The 23,591-nt window shown below is 39.7% G+C and overlaps 1 protein-coding gene across 3 annotated transcripts in view; it reads left to right on the forward strand.

Moving 5' to 3' along the window:
- The window catches only part of LOC106058624 (insulin gene enhancer protein isl-1-like), a 131,028-nt gene that overhangs the window by 44,281 nt on the left and 63,156 nt on the right, over positions 1–23,591 (forward strand). For all 3 annotated transcript variants that reach the window (XM_056008673.1, XM_056008654.1, XM_056008664.1), the window contains exon 2: positions 14,185–14,253. Coding sequence is in view for 2 of the 3 variants with exons in the window: in XM_056008654.1 (XP_055864629.1) it covers positions 14,185–14,253 (69 nt within the window). In the remaining variant the exon portion in view is untranslated. The remainder of the gene's footprint in view (positions 1–14,184; positions 14,254–23,591) is intronic.

The following is a 23,591-nucleotide window of genomic DNA, read 5'->3' on the forward strand; positions in this document are numbered from 1 at the left end:
CAACACACTTTCTTTGTCCACACGTCCATGAGTTTAGTTTTCTTATTTTGGGCCATGAATTTTCTTTCCTACTATTAACCTCCATCTGAAAACGCTATTTTTTTTGTTGTTATGAATGTTTACGAGCTCGCGGATGAGGGATTCACCAACGGAAATACTTTAGAATTCGAGACATTCGATAAGAAGCTATTTAATACCCCCTCCTTTTTTTTTTCAAAGTCACACCTGTATGATTCCTCTCTCTCCCCCCCCCCCCCCCCTTACCGTACCCTCATCTGATGCTATGACGATGTTAGAAGAATAGTGTGGACGTCACTGGTACACATCCCATTTTGAATGCGGGGCCGTTAACATTTCAAGGACCACATCACTTCAAAATGTCCAGTGGAAACCTGTGTGGTTTTATGGGCAAGGGTCAGATCTAGTCCGCAAATGGGGCATCACTGCTGAATTATTTTCTATTCAATAATTGTCTCAATTTAACACTTGTAATGTGTGTTGTCCTTATTCCTAGAGAACTTTAACCCTGTCCTCTCTAGTCTTCAGTCACAAAAACATTTGCTTTCTTCCTAGAGTCTTCTCCCCCAGCAATGTTTTCAAAGCCTTTTAGTCATTGAGACCGGGGACTAGAGAAAAATAAATTAAACAACATTCAGGCAAGGGCGTGATGGCCCAGCGGTATAGCGCTTGACTTTCGAACCGATGGGTCTTGAGTTCGACTTCCCGGTGAAGACTGGGATTTTGAGCCGAGATTTTGAGCAGGGATTTTTTTGGGAAGTGGCCACATGACAACTTCATTAACCGCCTGTCATAGAAACAAATACTACCCACATAGATCGTATTAAGGTACCTTTACTTTGACAGTCAGGCTATCTTAACACACATTCACTTTAACTTGGTCATCCACGCGAGAAACTATTACAAAAATCACTCTGGAAAGATGGAACCCACCGCCCGTCACCTGGGTGCCGTTTCTGTATCCTTTACGTCGCCATCTGTCTGGAAGTCTGGAGCGCGTGAGAGTTACAACACTCAACACGTGATAACACTGTAATTAGTAGCATCAAGTGAGGGAGCAGATAGGGGTGGTGGAGAGAAATCTTTATCATTAGCATAATTAGGTCAAGACGTGTTTCAAAATGTTTCAATAATTGTAAGTAAACAACAAGTGTGTGTCTAGTATCAAAACGTGCTTCAACAGTTATTTAAACAACTTTTCCGTGTGTCAATAGAATGCACTTTGTTTCTTCGCATTCATATACGACATCCAACAAATGACCTTGAGTCTCAGACTAATGAGACAAACACAGATACTCATCTACTTTCTCTGCTATATGCAAATCTTTTTTTTTTAAACCGAATTCCACACACTTTTTTTTCCTTTATTTCTAAGGTAACAAATGTAAAAGTTCTCCAAACTTCTTAAGTTTAAATCGTATGGCAGCGCTTCACTGAGCTTGCCACATTCAACTGAAGCTAATCAGATCGTTGATAGGACATATTATGTTTTAATCTCTGTGAAATAACAGCGTCATTTGTTGGTGACTGGAAATTTTATTTCGTCTTTTGAAACCATGAACTTATTACAATTTATTGTAGATAAAAAAACTATCTCATCCATAACAGGGATCCAGAAACCCGAAAATGATCCCTATGCAACAGGGAAAGCATTCATAATAAAATAATACCTATAATAAAAATACAATAGTAATATAATAATAATATCCACATGAACATAATAATATTAATAATGATATAATTATATATATTTTGCTATCTAATAATACGCCTTTTTCCCCTCTGCAAACTGCATAAGTCACACAGTATGCTATATTACCAGAACAAAGGACCTGACAAAACAGTCGCCAAAAATGCATTTCTGTTATTCTTAAACTTTGGGCATTTTATAAATATAAGTCGCAACATTTGTCCTAATACAAGATCCTTACAAAATTTAGTGTTGAACAGACCCTGCGTTTGGCCAAGTAACCTGTTCAATTGGATACATTATCAATTAAACGTCTGAGTCTAGATCACCTTGACATGACGTTGGGTGTCATGATGTGCAAAATAAGATAATTTGTTTTTAAATTGAATATTTTGACTTTCGTATGCTTTCCATACAATTGTTCACAAAGTCTTACTATACAAACACCTGCTCTTTTTTTTTTTTTATTATTGAAAATAACAAACAAACACAAATCGCCAAGCCTACTGTATAGTATAGGCCCACGCTAGCTTAGAATAGAACAATAGATTTAATTACAATAAAAGTGCAGTGAATTAAAGCTTGTGAATGAATGCCGGGATGGGGAAGAGGGGGGGGGGGGCGGAACGCTAGCAGTTGGTTCAGTGAAATATAATACACCCTTATTTTTAATCCACACCTGAAACTTTAAGCAGATTTGATGCAAAATATGAGGTTCTGGCTTGAACACGGGCGCTCGTGGTGCCGCGCTGAAGTCTGGCCGAAAAGTAACAATTAATTTAAAGTAATTTTTGTGACGAGAATATATAATGTTGTTTATTTTCTGCCCCTCCCCCCTTTCGGTAGGTACTTCGTTGCGCTTCCTTTTCACACACAACTTCCCCACGCTACGCAAACGCTAAAATGTTTCATTCGTAGCTTTCTTAACAAAGTCTAAGAATGAAATAACCATTTTTAGCGGCCCCCGAAAGGGGAAAAGACGCTATTAGTTTTGTGTGGCCTGTCTGTCCTTCCGTCCCGCTTAGATCTTAGAAACTAGAAGAGAAAATAAAAATCGAACATCATGATATTTTAGATCATTCAAAGTTCTGATGCAACGGCTACTTTTTTCTTTTCCGAAAGCGAAAACTCTAATCTTTTAAATCAATTATGCAAGCAGCTTTTTCATAAAATACACCATTTTTACAACTATTCACTATTAATAGTAACAAACACTGGAGGACTTTTAGTCAGGGAGGTTACCTTTTGCAGTTATTTAAACACATTTATGCAAATGGTTTTAGATTTTTATAAAAAAAAATGTAATTGCAAAGTTATGTAAGTTCTGTCATACTAAATATGACATTTACAAAAAAAAAAAAAAAATCTTTATTATTTTTTTAAGAGAAAAATCTATTTACTATGCAAATATGTTGGACATAATTTAAAACAACAATTAATTAGTATTTTTTTCATATCATCGCGTGGACAGAACACTAGGAAACAGACACAAACACGAAACTAATTATAAGACATCAGTTAGGCCAGGTTCACCTATGACTATATCTGCTGGACCTTTGGGGCATCACACAGAATTTGTCAACCTGTCATTTTTTTTTTTTTGGATAGAATTTCATTCTGATATTCTTTCTAAAAATATTCAAACCTGCCTTTTTACCTTCCAGGGTGGACAACTTCTGAAAAAATTTAATACCGTTATTCTTCTGAAAATATTGAAACCTGCCTTTTTTCCTGCCTGGGTGGACCACTTCTGTTGCCGATTTTGAGTTTGTGTTTCCACACAAACTGTCTTTGTAACCTTGTTCTATATTACTACTTATTAAGTTGAGCACAAAAAGAGGTTCTGTACCGTAAGTTGTTTCTTTGCAACAAATCGATCAGGTCCAAGTGACCACCTCATCGGCATCACCACCAGATGTTAAGTTTCATTCCTATATTCGCTCAGATAGCATCAGCTTACAATGCAATGGCGGCGTATCTAGAGCAAGCCCACTTGTAGTTTTCCCCTCATAATACATTTTTTTTATAGCTGGACTCTCCCACACTTACTAGCACTTCAGCGGTCCCGATATATATTATCATGTTATCTTCAGTCTCAGCAGCTCTCCTCCCGGGGCAAGCAGCTCTGTCTGATAATAACGCAGATATTTTCTTTTGATAGTTAATTTCACACTGGGAAGAAGGCGATTAGTAAAATGTAACTCTAAATCAGGTCACATGCATAATTCATATCTGTTTATATGTGTGTGTGTAACCTGAGCACTGAACACGAGGCTCTACAATGTTGTACAGACAGCTCAAGGAACTAGAGTTTTTACAAACAACAATCAACAGAGTTCAATTCAATTAAACATTCATTAGTTACCAATATCTGTCTTTTGTTTGTTTTTTTTTGTTTATGTCTGATGTAACCAGTAGCGAAACAAGATACTCATAGGCCCCAGTAGCGTAGCAAGATACTCATGGGCCCAAATAGCGTAGCAAGATACTCATGGGCCCCAGTACCGTAGCAAGAGGTACCCATAGGCTCGGGTTGTTTAAAAATATATGATCGTGGGGCCCGTCACGGGGTTAAGAATGAAAAAAACAACAAATTAATTTATTCAGTATGCTATCTGTGCATTTGCACTAAGGCTTTCTACTACATGCGTATATTTTATTTCAAAAATATAATTTAGTAACGATAAATAGATGATGGACGCTAAGTAAAATTATGTAGAATTCGATACATTGAAACTTTAGAGTAACGGTTATGAGCCCGGATACATTGATCCCCTATGCGCCATTGTTGGTACTCCACTGGTTTTAACTAAACTTTGGCGAACAAGCCAAATCTGGCCAGCAACCCCATGAGTTCTGTGGCCAATATATATAGACAATTGTTCAGACTTCCCATTCTTACCTCAGTGCCAGAGGTCTAAATAACGCAATAGAGCAGGGATTATAAGATGTGAAATATCTATTTCTAAACAACTTAAAATTGACTATTCTGTAAATGTGTCTAGCATTACTGTAGTGCCGGGCGTTGTCAGAGGGTAAAGGTTACTTATTTTTCTAAAGACACAGTGCGTAAACGTGCGGTGCGTAACGCTTGGCCTCATTTTCGAGTAAGATGATTGTCGTAATCGTGGTTGTTGGTGGCTTACCTCCATGTTCTTATGAGATCGCCTGATTGTCGTAATCGCATCAACTCTTGGAGTTAATAGCATAACAAGGTTGTGATCTCCAGTGGCAGTGTCGCAAACCATTCACCGTGACAACGAAATCGTGTACGAGTCCGCTTGGATAGTCGGACTACACAGGTGGAGGCGTTTTGGATCAATTCGGTCAGAGGCAGACTTGTCAACCAAGAGGGTTATAAAATGTGCACTCAACACCAAGGAAGCGTAGAGTCAGTGATGTAACAAGGTTCCCCCATAGAAACCTCTTTAGGTTGAGCCTTGACAAAAAACTCAATCGATCATCTTATATGTATCATACATTTAGAAGCAATACTGTCATGACACCCAAGTCAGTTACTCCATACGAGTAAAAGTTTCATGACATCAATAGGAGAGTGTCTTCTTTAAAATGACTACTGTAACAATATCAATATAGATGCAAACATTAACCACATTCACCTATGTGACACACGCACATACAACTATTGAACAGTGAAAACTATTGCTCTTTCAATTTTATCAGTAGATATCAACTTTCTATTTATTAATAAATATTATAATAAAATTGCGATTTCCTGGTCTTTCCAAGTCTGAAGTGAATCTATTTGTACATTTGATGTTCTTTCTCACTCAATGGAAAGACGCGAAACAAATTGTGTAAAAAAAAGTTTCTACAAAGAAATTCATAGTCTCATTTTTTTAAAATTATCATTCTCTTGCAATGTCTCTTACATTACTGACTTCCATTACTAGCTTATATTACTGACTTAGATCCTCTCGCGCCTTCGGTGCATTAGGCACCACACTGTCTCCGTAGAAATCTTCACCAGCAATGTCTGATACCTGTTCCCACTCGTGCATAAAGATGTTTCGAATCCAATCAAAATTTGAATGAAAATAAATCGAAATGAAAATCAAACGTTTATAAGTAAAAAAAAAAATTAATTTGAGTTCAAAATTGTACGAAATGTTTCCTTTGTGTTTTTAGGGTAAACACGTAGTTTTTTAATGCTTCAACAAATCTGTTGACTCTATGTGTAGAGATTTTACAATAATTTTGAATCCTTATTTTAGTTTTATAATTTTGTAAAGACCTTAATGATTATCTTAGCTCAGAAATTATAATGAAATCGGTTAAAAACTACAAAGTACTACTACTTAAGACAAAAACGAAACAAAACAAAACCTTCATGAATGACTCATTTTGTGAAAACAACAACACAACAGCTTAATATGTGCTCTAATCTGTAACCCAGCACACAATACTATGCAAGCTTCATGCATGATTAAATTCATTAATTGTATCTTCCATATCAATTTATTGTATTGTACCCATTAAAAAAAAATTTCTTTAATTTTTATTTGCTAAAAAAATCAAACTTATCTGTGTACCTACAATTTATAAATGTCAGACTTTCGCTCATTCTTCTTGGACTTATGACAGTCTACAATTTATAAATGTCAGACTTTCGCTCATTCTTCTTGGACTTATGACAGTCTACAATTTATAAATGTCAGACTTTCGCTCATTCTTCTTGGACTTATGACAGTCTACAATTTATAAATGTCAGACTTTCGCTCATTCTTCTTGGACTTATGACAGTCTACAATTTATAAATGTCAGACTTTCGCTCATTCTTCTTGGACTTATGACAGTCTACAATTTATAAATGTCAGACTTTCGCTCATTCTTCTTGGACTTATGACAGTCTACAATTTATAAATGTCAGACTTTCGCTCATTCTTCTTGGACTTATGACAGTCTACAATTTATAAATGTCAGACTTTCGCTCATTCTTCTTGGACTTATGACAGTCTACAATTTATAAATGTCAGACTTTCGCTCATTCTTCTTGGACTTATGACAGTCTACAATTTATAAATGTCAGACTTTCGCTCATTCTTCTTGTACTTATGACAGTCTACAATTTATAAATGTCAGACTTTCGCTCATTCTTCTTGGAATTATGACAGTCTAAAATTTTGGTGGGATATAAATACTAGTGAATAAATAAATCACCACCTACTTTTGAGTCATTTTTTCTCCCCTGGAGACCATTTGAATTTAACAGCAGTCACCTTCCACAAGACCAAGACTATTGCTCCTAAAACATTTTTAAAAAATAAAAAAATTGAGGTTTCAATTCTGAAATAATGAAATAAATAGTCTAGGTCACAAGAGATCTGCGCAATGTTACATATTTCTGCGATATATTTGACAAAATAAACCAGGTCTGTTTATGTTTCTCCTGACGACAGAGCAAAGAATTGTTTCCTGCTGTAAGCTTGCATTCTCTTCAATGGTGCTAGGAAGTATTTCAAACCTGCAAGTTGGATGAGTAGGCCGAAAAAAAGAATATAAGGGTTTTCTTAGATTTTGTCAGTTGATGTAGATCTGTGGGAAAAACATTACTAGCCATTGGTCACACAGTGAAAATTCGACCGTTATAATTTTTAAAAAATATAATCATCTTAAACATTAAAGTTGGCCTACCTCCAGAGCACTGGTTCAGCGGGAATTACTACAATCGGCTCTAATTTATTCTTTGTATTTAACATGAAGTTAAATAAATAAATAATCGTGCCTGGATATTATGCGCGCTGTCTTCTGTAGACTGATGTGATACAATGTATGTAATCACAAAGAATTTTTTGAAATATAAACTAATGTTAAAGACTTGACTAGATTCTAGATTAAGAAGTGCGAAACTCAGCGGAAAGACTCCTACCAATTATAAAACATTACAAGTAATTAATGGAATGAGAATTCATTGACCTGCATCAGTTTCATGAAATAGAAAATGATTTTTTTTTAAAGAAATTTCTATACATTATTTGTTGAATTAACAATTTGTAGAGAAGTAATGATCGGTAGTCATACATATAGGCTCCCCTATTTAACAGTCTGCAAATAGTCTACTAACTCTCTGCTTGAACTGCCTATATGTGTAGATTTGAACCTTTATCTCAATACGTCATTTCTTATTTACCTGTACTCTCCCTACGTTCAGTGTCAGAGGCTAAACCTGAACCAAAAAATAAAAATACTACCACCACCAAATCGAAAGTGCCAGAATGTTATCGCTCCAAACAACGTGAGTGTTGATAACATTAATTTGTCGGCCGTGAGTTCTTCAGTTATCTCTTATTCTTTTCTTCCCGTCTTTCTCAGCCCCCCGCCGCCTCCATAGTTTTACAGTTTTGTGGGTTATTTTTTTTAAACTTATGCTCGCTATAAAATCTCTACTATAGATGATTCAGATACTCAGTACATCTTCTTGTTACATTTTCTTAACCTTCCTTTTGTATGGTGTCTTGGCTTAGAACAAAATTTAAAAAGAAAAATGTTGTTGTGTTCCCCCCCCCTTTTACCTTGGAGTTCCAAAGGTAAATACACTCTCGACGTGTGCTCTAGACGAAATACAAAGGATCCAAGTTTACGTGTTATAGGCTTCACTTTGGGCGCATTGTGTATTTCATAGGCTGCGTGTTTTTCAAGGTCTATTGCTAATCCGTGCATTTCCATTGTTTAAACAGCTGTGAGCGCACGCACTAGCTAGCAATGCGAGCAGCCGTCTACACGCGTTTATATGTAGATAAATATAATACAACTCACACTGAACATACCCTGTTTTAATACCTAAACAATGCACAGGCACGAGACCTATCCATATCCTACATACCTAACGTGCAGACACTTGGGTTATTATTTCACCAGAGATACTATTTAAATACTTCACTTTATTTCTTATTAACAGCTAGATCTATGAAAAGAATATGTTTAGAATTTAAAGACCCTACATGTGTTCAGAAATATTCAAAAATGGTAACATAAAGTAAGGCATCGTACATGGTTGTGGCTGACATTACCAGTGCGCCATGATTCCAAGATCTCCTCATCAGTTTTAAATTCTAAAGAAACTCTAGTTCTATTTGTGACATTAGGTCCTTCAAAGAAAACACTCAAATAATTAGACTAATTGTTATATGGATTGTTATATTATTATATCGCGGAACAGCTAGACTGTAGCTTCCAGCCACAGAATGAAAATGATAATGACTTTAATTCGAACGTAGAGAGCTCTTTAACCTTGATGGTGGTGGTGATGGTAGTGGTGGTGATGGCGATGGTGCTGATGGTGGTGGTGGTGGTGGGAAGGGGCGTTTCGGAACCTATTTGAGATGATTCCGTCTCTTAGAAACCGCCGCAAAGACGCGAGCCTCAAATGTCATCGGTTACTATGATCGAACATTGACACTTTTGGAAGTAAATGTCAAGTTGGTGGACGATCCTCTTGCCACAAGACAAGTGACCTTCTCGTGTGAGTCACAAGCCCAGGCACTCATTCGCTCACACGCGTACTGATAAGTGAAATCGCTTGGTGAGACACACTTCAAGTGAGGTCAAAGGGAGCCAATTACCAAAGAAGGTGGCAATGATTGTTGCTCCATCTCGTGATCCTGTGGCAATGATTGTTGCTCCATCTCTTGATCCTGTGGTAATGATTGTTGCTCCATCTCTTGATCCTGTGGTAATGATTGTTGCTCCATCTCTTGATCCTGTGGCAATGATTGTTGCTCCATCTCTTGATCCTGTGGTAATGATTGTTGCTCCATCTCTTGATCCTGTGGTAATGATTGTTGCTCCATCTCTTGATCCTGTGGTAATGATTGTTGCTCCATCTCTTGATCCTGTGGTAATGATTGTTGCTCCATCTCTTGATCCTGTGGTAATGATTGTTGCTCCATCTCTTGATCCTGTGGTAATGAAACAAGAATTATGTGATGAAGATCGCGGTGAGACTTGTAGGTCCTACTGCCTTCGGCGTGTCCTACAGGGCTACAGTTCAAAACCCAGCCTCTCTGTTTTAATCTCACTCTAAACCAGAACTGTTGTACACATAGCGCAGGGTGAAGGGCCGCGGATCAATGCCAGGAGACACGGATGAATGGTTGGGCCAACAAGGTAACCACGGATGAATGGTTGGGCCAACCACGGATGGCCGGATGTATGGATCCATACATGGAATCTTTGCCTGTTGTTACACATTAAAAGAACGTGGCGGTGGCGGAGGGTGCCGGTCAGGGCTTGTATGTGTGAGTGTTTGGATACTGACAATGAACTTATGGATTTTTGTTCCCTCTGTGTTTGTTCTGGGTGAGTGGAGCGAGTTGACAGGGTTCTGACTTGCTCGTGAGTGACTTGAGTCTCTGGCATACTTCTGTTGTAATGTCAAAGTTCAAGTCAATGCCCATCATCTATATAGACTGTCAAAAAAACTCTTAAATTATACTACACAATAGAATGGTAGTAAAAAAAAAATTAAAAATTTGAAAATAGCGTGTGCGGTGGCTGAGTGGTTAAGCGCTTGGCTTCTGAACCGAGGGTCTTGGGTTAGATTCTCGGTGAAAAATAATATTTGTTAAACTTAAGGCTCTCTAGAGCCGAGAACTAATTGTGTCGTCTGTCCATAAGAGTCGTCCATTGAGCACAAAGGCAAGTTTTTTTGACCAGGGCATGTAGCCTCTGAAGCCTCGCTCACATGGAGTAGATAAGGATGATCCATTCCATACTACAGCTAATAGCTTATTTCTGTGTGTAGGTCTATTAAGTTTGATTTAATTACACCGCCAAGCTTATTTAGAGGATACGTTTATTTATTTTTATTCGAGTTAGTGCATCAGATGACCTTGGAAAAAAAGTAAGCATTTTTACTGACTATTCCCTGCAAGCAGAAGGTCTGTCTCGCGCAGGTCCCTGCAGTATACACAATAACCTAAAATGTTTACAAAACTGAGTTAAGAAGATACGAAACAAAAGAAATCTAAACATTTTACTTGGTAATTTAAAAACAACAACATCATAGAGTAACGAGGTAAAAAAATTTAAATAACTGTAAACACACAGCGCCCTCTTGTGTCGCAAATATTTACAAGCATGCGCCTCTGGGTTCATTTATGACTTTTCTTGGGTCGCGTTCTAGGCATGGGTCTGGTATGTAAAGCCCCAACATCTCCCCCCTCCCCCCAGCCAAACGTGACTCACAGTAAGTTCTGTATGCGAACACATTTCCCTTTTGTTCCTTCATACGGGTGGTGATAAAGTGCGCCCCATGTTTACGCCACAGAGTAGGAGAGATAGGCAACAGTGCACCCGGTGTCCGTTCGTTTGATCTCCGTGAATCATTTATTTACAGCAGTGGTGAACAGTGGTGAACTTAGGGGACGTGTTAGTTGAGTGAAAACAAAATTCAAAGAATGAGAGAACAAGGGCCGGGGGGTTAAAAAAAGAAATGCGCCGATTTGGGGGGGGGGGGTGTTGTGGCGGCGTCAACAAAAGGGTCCTTGCATATCTTATCGCAAACAAAGTTTGGAAGAAAAAAAAATATGTAACTGTCTCATTAAAATTGTTTCTGCATGAGACTATCCCACAAACGACTTGAGTCATGCACAAAAGAGAAGTCTAAATCTTTATTTTATTAATGAAATGATAATTTTCTTCGAGTCCGTCATTTAGGAATGAAGCATTTTTACAACTAGCGTACCGAAAGTAGACCAGAAAAAAACACATATTAAGTAACATGTATTTTATAACATCGAAATGGCAATTGCCAAAACTTTATGTAATATAGGCCTATAAATCTTGCTGAGACATACAATTCCTCATAGGCCAGTCATGGTCAGTACAAGTCGCTACCATTAGACCATATATTTGCACATTTAATTCTTATAATAGACGTTTTTGCTTTCTTGCAGCTTTCCACATTTAGTGAGCGTGGGCTCTAATTAAAAAAGGGCATGCATACAATCATTATAATAATTATATCTTTTATATAGCGCTACTTGCATGTTTATAGCATGCTCAGAGCGCTATGGTCCAATCTCATTTGTGGACCAGTTTGGGGTGTGGGGTATCTGGGATTCCGTGCTGCTCGAGTCGGGTGTCGAACCTCGAGCCCCCTTCATAGTACCCAAGTTCAAGCGACGACGCTCCCGTGTTAAACAGTATAGCATATATGGAAATTAGGGTAAATAACAATCCCGCTTTTAAGAAGAATGTAATGTTTTAAAGAAGAATGTAATGTTTCAAAGAAGAATGTAATGTTTCAAAGAAGAATGTAATGTTTCAAAGAAGAATGTAATGTTTCAAAGAAGAATGTGATGTTTCAAGAAGAATGTAATGTTTCAAAGAAGAATGTAATGTTTCAAAGAAGAATGTAATGTTTCAAGGAGAATGTAATGTTTCAAAGAAGAATGTAATGTTTCAAAGAAGAATGTAATGTTTCAAAGAAGAATGTAATGTTTCAAAGAAGAATGTGATGTTTCAAAGAAGAATGTAATGTTTCAAAGAAGAATGTAATGTTTCAAAGAAGAATGTAATGTTTCAAAGAAGAATGTAATGTTTCAAAGAAGAATGTAATGTTTCTAAGGAGTAAAACTATTGACGCAGAAAAAAAAGAGAACAAAATGAAACATTCCAGACATCGCTACTCGTGCTACAGTCAAACTATTTAGTATCTGTTGTGATTGCAAATGTTCACTCTTCAAACTCAACAAATGACAAATCTCGTCACATTCTCTAATGCCAAGTGACATTTTCATTTCAACGGAGCCGTCAACTTGACGGGAGTGTTTACTGTAAGTTTGCCCCTGCGACAAATGACCTCATAATGACAGACAACGACAATGCAGACACCCTGGTTATCAACGTGACCCGCCTTGCTCTGCACTGGAGGGTGTGTTGCACCTGGTCGTCTCCAGGTGACTGTTGCCTACCTGAAGTAATCAAGCAATGGGGCGTCTATTTTTTCTCTCCCTCCCTCTTCTTACTGCGTTACCCGGGGGGCGTTTGTGTGCCATCAGTGCTGGGATCGCCTATAGGCAACAAAAAGTTATAGCTTAGGGTCCCATATGCTTGGGGGCCTCCAAAAATGGCTACAGGAATATTTTCAATCATTGTGAGGAAAAATTGCCTTACAAATGGCCTGAATCTCTAATAGCTTAGGGCCTTCTAAAGTCTAAATCCAGTCCTGGTGCCATGTGAGTAGTGGAGCCCCAGTAACACCTTCACTTTTCATGATATTTACTGTATGCGCATTATATTTTAGTTACCATGGATACGCCACAACAGGTTCTCATAACTGTCATGATACGTAAACAATTATCTTATTTCTTGCTGTTACCACAGACTCTTTCTTGCTTAACGAGTTATTTGTATGCCTTTGTCGCACAACGATTCTTGAACGATGATATCTAAACTACGGCCCGCGGACCACATACGGCAATTGCCGAAATACTATCCGACCACTCAATAACTGCCCATGATGAAGCCTCGGAGGATCCCTTTCACTGGATGTAACGGAATACATCTGTTGAAAATATTTATGGCTCTCACCTCAGGTTGAAACACACCACTGGTGTAGAGTATAGATCATTTGAAATTTGCTCTACCAGAAAACATGAGCGGGATTGATTCTGTATGCAGGGCCGGATTTAAGGGAGGGTAGGCGGGGCTACAACCCAGGGGAACCCACAAGACAGGAGCCTCCACAAAATTCTACATTTCGACAGGTTAGAAACTAGAAGGTGTTTTTTTTTTCTTTTTTTTTTTTTCGCGTTATTAGCAACAATGCTTTAAATCTTACAGCAGTTGGCAACACTGTCGTGGATATTAAGTGTCCGCTTACAATGTGTCCATATTCTCGTAATATACTTCGAATTAACCAATGACATTACCTAAACCGTAAAATTGTACTCTGTTTAAAAACTAAAATATACATTTTAAATGTTTGTTTAAACGAATGAAAATTTAATTTACAAGTACTTTCTTTTTATAAAATAGCATGCTTTTAGATGTTAGTATTTTTTTTTCTAAATTAGAAAGTGTATTTTTATAAAAGCTTGCGAAAAAGTGTATGGGCCTCCATAAAAATCCGGCCCTGGCTGTATGACTTTATGTTTAATAAACTAGTTCACGCATATAAAGTCACTCCAAGAAATAGAAGGTCCTAATGGAAGGTCCTAATGGAAGGTCCTAATGGAAGGTCCTAATGTAGATCTATTAGAGTATGAAGTCGTTACAAGGGATCAACGACCATTTCATTCAAAACAAAAAGATTGTACTTCTGAAGTATATTTACACATTTCATTTATTATGTTCATCCCCCACCCCCTCACTCTGAATTATCTATTGCTGCTATGTACGTGAACAATATGTAGGAATGGATATGGTATGGCTTCTGTGAGAATGTCTATATATAGTTGTAACCCTTGTGTCAATATATATGTGTAAACAATTTGCATATTATTCCACAGAAAAGCGCCGCCTGGCTGGCGGGACAGAGGTTGTGGTCTGTAAAGGGGAGACTATCCTGAAAGACAAGGGTGAGCACCTTACTTATTTTACTGTGATCATTTTTACTTTGAATTAAAACTAGATCTATATCGAACTTTTACTCTTTTCGGGAAAACAAAACAGAATTTACATTAGCAGAATAATTTGTCTGATTGGTGAGTCTGTTGCTTGATTCAGAGTTACGTCTCACTAAAATCATGGGGCCAGGTCTAAGTAGTCTGGACACTCAGGATTCGCGTGAATGTTTTGGTTCGTGTTATAAATCATGCTGTTTTCCCTCTATGTAGGTGTGTGTGTGTGTTCGCGTGCTCGCGTGCGTATGCATGTGTGTGTATGTGTGTGTGTGTGAGCTGCTTGATGTGTGTCCGTTTTTGGCACAGTTCTCAGACTCACTAGTCGCTTTATGTTTCCATTGTCAATGGATCGTAGACTACAGACCTGGTCAAGACTGTCCTGCTATTTTAGCGAGATTTCATTACAAACTTTTGTGTTCTTCTCTTGATAGACTACTTCCTGTTTCCATCTACATTTAGTACAACAAACAAAATATAACAAATACTTTTAAAAAAACAACAAGAACCGCACAAATTCTGCCATATTGATCAACACTGCAAGATTTATCTCCCTTTTCTATTAAAAAAAAACATATCAAAATTAATTAATTAACTAATTGGTTAATTCAAATTGAATCGTGAGTTGTCATTGACAATGAATTATTGTGTACAAGGTTTTAACTTGACTGGGAGGTGGGAGAGATAACGTGTACAAGATGTGTACCAGACCGAGTAACTTACTATAAGCTATAGGTACTATAAGTACATATGCTAAAAATAAGCTACATTTCTGAACTATTTTTTTTTTACAACCTATAAGCTATAAATACATGACACAATACATTTAATATACAATTCATATAGAGTACGCGAAGTTTTAATGCCTGAGTTAATATTCATTGATGAGGGAAGGAATTAATCAACAGTTCAATGGCTTTTTTCAAGAAATTAATCATTATATATCATGGGCGTAGCCAGGATTTTTTTTCGGGGAGGGTTTTGGGGGGGGATTCCCCTCTCCCCCCCCCCCCGTGGAAAAAAATTACATATATATGTGTGTGTGTACATAATTAATCTTTATTACATTCTGACCCTTTCGGAAGACGTTTATTGTTTATTGTAGACTTCCCGCCCTTGCTAGCAAGGGGGTCTGGGGGAACTCGCAGCGCTCCCCCAGCGCGGGGCGAAGCCCCGCCGCCGAGCACTATTTCTGGTATTGAAAGCCAACAAAATGCATATTCTGAGGTATCTACAGTGCATTATCTTGCTATTAAAAAGTTTTATTTCAAAAACCTAATGTGCTATTTTTACTGACTTAGACCCTCTCGCGCCGTTCGGCGCATTTTCCGGCAAGCTGTTTCCGCAACTCTTATTTTACGTAATTCATTTTGTCGGAGAACATGTCCCGCAAAACCTCATGCGACGCTCTGTCACAACCTTACTAAGGATTCGACTCACAGTTCGGCATATGATTTCTTTGATTTAGACCCGATCTCTATAACTGACTCCTAAAATCTGTCTTTGTTGAGCCACATTTAATGTTTTTCAATTTCGGCAGAAGACTATTCACACTTTAGGCCTATTAATGGAGCCCAAGCCACTGGTAGAAATTTGTAACCTTTCTTGACTACGCTCTTGGAATTACATGCCTGTATTTCGCTTTAGATTTTATATTGAAAAGGAAAGTTTTTTCGTCAAATCATCTGTTGAGGGGTTTTAAAATAAAAAATCTTGGAGTTTTTTTGTTGTTTTTTTAATTCAAAACCCCATTTAGCTACGATCATAGAATTTGGTGACTGTAGTTTGCTTTAAAATAATATTGAAGAGAGAGGTTTTCAACTCTAAACGCTCTGTAGGGGAATTTTAAACTCAAAACCATCTGGAGGGGTTTTAAACTTTAAAGAAAAAACCATCAACTCAAAACCCCTTTGGCTACGCTCATAGATTTTATAGTGTGTAATTTGCTTTTTTTTTATATTGAAGAGGTAGGCTACTTTTTAGCTTCAAACCTCAACTGGAGGAGGGGGGGGGTTAAACTCAAAACCCCTTTGGCTACGCTCATAGAATTTTAAATGTGTAATTTGCTTTTTTTATATTGAAGAGGGGGTTTATCGTAAATTTTGGAGGGGGTTTTAAAATCAAAATCTTCCTTAACTGTGCTGTTGGAATTTGGGGATTGTTGTTTGCATTTTTTTTTGTTTTTTTTTATAGAAGAGGGGGATTTAACTGCAAAAACCTCTTGTAGGGGGTTTAAAACTCAAAACCCCCTGTAGGGGGTTTTAAACTCAAAGCCCCTGGTAGGGGGTTTTAAACTCAAAACCCCCTGGTAGAGGGATTTGTATCTCAAAACCCCCTGATAGTTTTTTTTTAAATTTCAAAACCCCCTGGTAGGGGGGTTTAAACTCAAAACCCCCTGGTAGAGGGTTTTTAACTCAAAATCCCCTCGGCTGTGCTGTGGTAAGTGATGATTTAGTATTAAAATCTCACCTAAAATAAACAAAATGAAAGCAAAAATCAGTCACTTAATTCCGTTACCCCCCCCCCCCCAGGGGGGGGATTTCATTTCGGGGGGGGTTTGAACCCCAAGAACCCCCCCCCCTGGCTACGCCCATGTTATATATATATATATGACTCTCTCTCTCTCTCTTATTCGTACTTGTTTATAATGTAGAGAAAGCAAAGTATTTGTTTTTACATACTTCAAACATACTAAGTGTTTCAGTTATTTATCATGCGGTAATAGACTTTCTGAAACACAAACTGTCCATACAAAGTGCAACACAGCGAGTGTCTACGTTAAGAGGGGAGACCAGATGCAGGGGGGCGCCACGTTCTGTTTGTCTTTCTGATCTGGCCTCATTAAAAAATAATGAAATTAAAGAGAAGTTCTATCTCTTCTAGTACACATCCACAATCACAGGCACACTAGCAACAATAACACACACACACACACACACCCATGGCAATGTCACCACTATGTTGAGAGGTGTGAGTCTGCGCGTGTGTGTACTGGGGGTTGGGGTGGTCAGGACAGGAGGCAGGAGACTACGATAAGCTATGCTAACGGAGAGGTGGGGGGGTGGGGGGGGTAACAAACCCCTAAGACATCGGTGGAAACATGATTTTTCACTTAGCCCTGGCGGGGTCAATCGATCTGTGAGTGCTTTAAAATTCCAAGCACAGATTTCTAAGTTGAGTACTGTCATGGCTTGGAGCCGTCATTTTTCAAAGAGCCTGCGCTCGCATGCAGGGTTGAGATGGGTTGAGATGGGTTGAGATGGGTTGTTTGGAAGGATGAAGTGAAACAAAAAATATGGAGGGGGGAGGGTGTGACAAGTCGGATTAAAGTATTGGCCGTTTTGGGTGTCTAGGGGATTTTTATGGTTTGAGAATCCTTACTTGCACATATAAACTACAAGCACAGCGTTATAATGCAGGCAACAAATACTATATTTTAGATGTAAAATTATGTACAGTTTATTATACAAAGGATAATTAAAAGGTAAAATGCTGTACAGATGCTAGAATGGGATCTAGCGTATTTACATTAGGAGACTATCATCATCAGATATTAGAACCAAGTGGTCTGAGTGTCATTAGGCTGGTTGCTTAGCTTTTGGTCCTGTGCTGCACTGGTGAGACGGGTGTGGCTGGTACTGATGCTGTCTGCTGGTGGGCTGGCGTAGTGGATCCAGGCTCCGTGTGCAGTCCAACTTGTATGGTTGCAGAGCTAAGCTGCGTCTACCAATCAGTCAAGCCAGTGACGAGTCTGTGGCTAGCGTTGTTACTTGGACTCTTGAAGGATGAGTAGGACTGATGTCTACAGATCTGGTGCCAGCAAATCTGTTATCAGCTTTAGGTTTCTAAGATTTCAGGCGGATGTAGCCTATAGATAAAAGCTGCAACGATATGATGTATGCGTCGGTTTAGCCATAATGATAACACTGGGAGGTAGATGCCTTTCCGTGAAGGACATCTTCAGACTGATGTGGAGAAACTATAATCTAGTTTCATAAATATCAAAGGGAACTAACAAATGAATATAGTGTCCCATCAAGGGGGATAACAATAATAATGGGGACTCCCATAAAGGGAAATAACAAACAGTAGTAAGTGATATGTGATATGTAATATGAGTGACGCTCACCAATCACGGTGAATAGCAAGTACATACATCACTAAGATAAATGAGATGAAAGGGGAAGGAGAGATCAACGTCTGATACTCGCCGATGTTCCCACATAAGTAAACATAGAGCACAAGTAGATACATACTCAGTAATAAGACATGTTTACAGAAATGCTTTGATAACTCCCTGCCAAGGAATTAATCAATGATAATATATCGAAAGCTCGTGCCGAGCGCTAATATATTAGAGTTCAATTAATAATAGTTAAAGAGCTAAATACATCTGGTAAGAATTGTTAATAGACTCTAGTCCAGATGTCTTGAACATTTAGCCACATAGTCATGATATAAAATATAAGTATACAGTAATCTACTTACATTATCCATGATAAGAAAGCACAAATATGTACACAAATAATGTAGTAATAAATGCACAAATATATATATATATTACTAAGTAAAATGGTTCTCAAGCACTTTACTAAGTTACATACCACCAATCCAAAGTGAAATAAGGGAATGAAAATAGTCCAGAGCTCAAGCAAGAGATAGATGTGCTCCCTGTGGGCTCTCCAGCGTGAATGAGATCGGACGATGAAGTTTGTCCATATACACGTGGATAGAAAAGAGGGGGGGGGGTGAGTGGCGGGAGATAAGTGCAAAGGTGGTCTAGACTATCTGGCGTCTTTGACAAAGAGATCCTCGCTTGACCGTGACGGCGTTTCCGGGAGATAGACACCGCGCGAAGGCGCGAGTTGAAAGTCTAGGGAGTTCGCCAGGTGGTCAGAGGATAGAAAGGAGGAGGGGGGGTATCAGAGCTCGGCTGGATCAAAGGAGATTATATCTTGATAATGGCTAGTGCTAGACGAACAGCGTTGCCCGAGGCGTTGAGTTGAATGGGCACTTTGAAGTGACCAGCCGCTCCCGGAAGGGGGGGGGGGGGTCAACGGATGTTTGCCGCGATAGATGGGGGGAGTGTACTCTTGTCAAGAGTCTAGTGTGACACGTGTCAAGGTGGGGATAGTCATCGATGCCAAAGGGGTGGGGTTGGATTGGAGGGGTGGTGGCTGTGTTTTTAGCGCTTGATTGGCTAAATTAATAAAATTGATGATTAATAGCGAGTAAATAAATTAATTAAATGCTTAGACCTGAGTGATATCTTGAGTGAGCTAAAACGGTTCGTCACAACCCTCCCCGCGTAAGATAGGTCTTTGTTAAAAGATCTGTAAAGTGCTAACGTTGATATCACTCAAGTTTCGTCTACTGTCGGTCGTAGCATTTAAGAAAATTCTCCCAGTAGTTAAGAGGTTGCCAAGGTCCAGAGGGGTGTCCGTCCTAAGGGTCCGCTGTCGCCTATGTTCTGTCCGCAGGCGGATTGCCACGTGGAAGGGGCAATTCTGGAACCCTGGGGAAATAGGCCGGGTAGATAGGACTGGGTACATCTCCTTCTTGGGGCAGACCAGTAAGTGGCATGGACGTTATGGCGGAGGGCCCAATGCGCGTATGTTGGACGGGGCTTATCTCTAAAGCCATAGTGAGGCGTTTCTTCGTGAGTGCGATTGATCGGCTTACCTCTAATTTTCCAGACACGGTCAATGTCAGGGAAGAGTGGCCTTAAAGTGTGGGTGGAGCTGTGATGAGGCCCACTTTCACGAGAGTGAAAGTTCACTTTCCTCTGTGACTTCCTGGCAGGATAAGTGCCAGGGATGAGTGGTTTGATAGCTGAAGAGCGGGAGTTACAAGGACTCTCACGAGTGTAGGTATTTCGCTTACCTCGTGACTTCCTAGCAGTGCCAGTGCCAGGGATGAGCGGTTTGATTGCTGAGGAGCAGGGGTTAAACGGACCTTCACGAGTGTAGTTATTACGCTTACCTCGTGATTTCCCGGCAGTGTCAGTGCCAGGATGGCGCGGCTTGAGCTTGGCTGAGGAGCCAGTAAAGGATTTGTTAGAGAGGCGACCAGGGCTTCCAACCGGCTGGTTGCTGCCACCTTTCTGCTTTGTCGTTCTACCGACGGGCAGAGAGAAGTATGGTTTATTGACAACTCCTAGAGGTATGTACCTGGAGCCTAGAATGAAGTCATACACTGGCGATTCCATGACAACTGCTTCAATGGTACCATGCACGTACTTGCACTCTACGTGGACCCTAGCAATAGGAAGAACCTTTGGAGGGATCTCACGGTCAATGGACTGAATCGTCACAGTTCTATCTGTGAGATCAGCTGGGTCAACCAGTGCTTTGCAGATAACTGAACTTACCGCACAGCCTGTGTCAAATAAGGATCGGACGTACCGCCCATTTACCAGAATGGTCTCTATCCCAGGGGGAGATGAGACATGTTGAGGAAGTAACGGTAGGACTTCCGTTTCCGTTAGGCCAAGAGAAGTGGGTTCAGGGGCCACAGTCAGTGTTGATATGACGTATGGGTCGCCCGCTGTTCTATCAGTCTGTGTTTGCTGATTAGTCACAGAGGGTTTGAGGACCGAGGTCATTACTGAAATGGTCTGTGGGGCCTGCTGCTTTTGGCGGTTGCGGTTAGATTTGCGGCTACTCATGCTGTTGTTGCAGTCATGGTAGGCTTGGCTAGGTTTGTTGCCACGCGTGCTGTTGTTACAGTCACGGTGGGCTTCGTTCTGGTTATGACGAGGCTTAAATGCTGGGCGATTACAGTTTTCGTGCGTGGCTGGTTGTTGGATTGGTGCTTTTTTAGGTGGGGTTTTGCTCGAGGGCATTGGCTGAATTGGGGCATCGCAGAGGCTATTAGACTGAGCAGGAGGGTCGGGCTGAGTAGACAATGTGGTATTGTTGAGAGGAGGGGTATCAGGCATGAATGTTTCATCCTTAGCAGTGACCTCTGTGTCCGTTTGGGCAGTGTACCCAGTTGGGACATGAGCCATGGTCTTACTCTCCTCTGCTTCCTGGTCTTGTCTTGCGGATGTGCTGTTCAGCTCCAAACTCTGCGGTCTATAGCTATCTCTGATTTCTAGTATTTCCTTCTCTTTGGCTATGGCTACTTCTATTTTCCTTCTCTCTCTTTCCATAGCTATTTCATGTTCCCTTTCCATCTCCTTCTCAAATTCTGCCCTCACAAATTCTTTCTGCTTTGCCTCATCGTCATATATGACGGCCGCGAGTTCTCTGAGTTCAGCTATTTTTTGTTTCATGTCAGAGTCCGCTTTAGAGCGTGTGCCACTGGCCATGGTGGTGAGGGGTGCTAGGATGGTGAGGGGTGGGTAATGAAGGGGAAAAGCGGAAGGTAGAGTAAGAGGTGGAGACGATGACGGAGCTGCTGAAGCAATTACCTAAGAGTTATAGGAAAGGTGGTATCAGCCTTTGTTTTGTCTTTAAGAACCTGTAAAAGAAGTACAATTACAGCAATACAAAATTAGAAAATTAAAATAGCTCTGAATGACACTCTATAGTCTTGTGCTCTAACAATGATGATAGTTAAAATACTGGGGAGTTGCCTGCTGTGCTTGCAGTATTAGTTGGGTTAATCCCGGACGAGGCTCGCCATTGTGACAAGTCGGATTAAAGTATTGGCCGTTTTGGGTGTCTAGGGGATTTTTATGGTTTGAGAATCCTTACTTGCACATATAAACTACAAGCACAGCGTTATAATGCAGGCAACAAATACTATATTTTAGATGTAAAATTATGTACAGTTTATTATACAAAGGATAATTAAAAGGTAAAATGCTGTACAGATGCTAGAATGGGATCTAGCGTATTTACATTAGGAGACTATCATCATCAGATATTAGAACCAAGTGGTCTGAGTGTCATTAGGCTGGTTGCTTAGCTTTTGGTCCTGTGCTGCACTGGTGAGACGGGTGTGGCTGGTACTGATGCTGTCTGCTGGTGGGCTGGCGTAGTGGATCCAGGCTCCGTGTGCAGTCCAACTTGTATGGTTGCAGAGCTAAGCTGCGTCTACCAATCAGTCAAGCCAGTGACGAGTCTGTGGCTAGCGTTGTTACTTGGACTCTTGAAGGATGAGTAGGACTGATGTCTACAGATCTGGTGCCAGCAAATCTGTTATCAGCTTTAGGTTTCTAAGATTTCAGGCGGATGTAGCCTATAGATAAAAGCTGCAACGATATGATGTATGCGTCGGTTTAGCCATAATGATAACACTGGGAGGTAGATGCCTTTCCGTGAAGGACATCTTCAGACTGATGTGGAGAAACTATAATCTAGTTTCATAAATATCAAAGGGAACTAACAAATGAATATAGTGTCCCATCAAGGGGGATAACAATAATAATGGGGACTCCCATAAAGGGAAATAACAAACAGTAGTAAGTGATATGTGATATGTAATATGAGTGACGCTCACCAATCACGGTGAATAGCAAGTACATACATCACTAAGATAAATGAGATGAAAGGGGAAGGAGAGATCAACGTCTGATACTCGCCGATGTTCCCACATAAGTAAACATAGAGCACAAGTAGATACATACTCAGTAATAAGACATGTTTACAGAAATGCTTTGATAACTCCCTGCCAAGGAATTAATCAATGATAATATATCGAAAGCTCGTGCCGAGCGCTAATATATTAGAGTTCAATTAATAATAGTTAAAGAGCTAAATACATCTGGTAAGAATTGTTAATAGACTCTAGTCCAGATGTCTTGAACATTTAGCCACATAGTCATGATATAAAATATAAGTATACAGTAATCTACTTACATTATCCATGATAAGAAAGCACAAATATGTACACAAATAATGTAGTAATAAATGCACAAATATATATATATATTACTAAGTAAAATGGTTCTCAAGCACTTTACTAAGTTACATACCACCAATCCAAAGTGAAATAAGGGAATGAAAATAGTCCAGAGCTCAAGCAAGAGATAGATGTGCTCCCTGTGGGCTCTCCAGCGTGAATGAGATCGGACGATGAAGTTTGTCCATATACACGTGGATAGAAAAGAGGGGGGGGGGTGAGTGGCGGGAGATAAGTGCAAAGGTGGTCTAGACTATCTGGCGTCTTTGACAAAGAGATCCTCGCTTGACCGTGACGGCGTTTCCGGGAGATAGACACCGCGCGAAGGCGCGAGTTGAAAGTCTAGGGAGTTCGCCAGGTGGTCAGAGGATAGAAAGGAGGAGGGGGGGTATCAGAGCTCGGCTGGATCAAAGGAGATTATATCTTGATAATGGCTAGTGCTAGAC

This window comes from Biomphalaria glabrata, chromosome 1, assembly GCF_947242115.1.
Source record: "Biomphalaria glabrata chromosome 1, xgBioGlab47.1, whole genome shotgun sequence".
NCBI classification, from domain to species: Eukaryota; Metazoa; Mollusca; class Gastropoda; family Planorbidae; genus Biomphalaria; species Biomphalaria glabrata.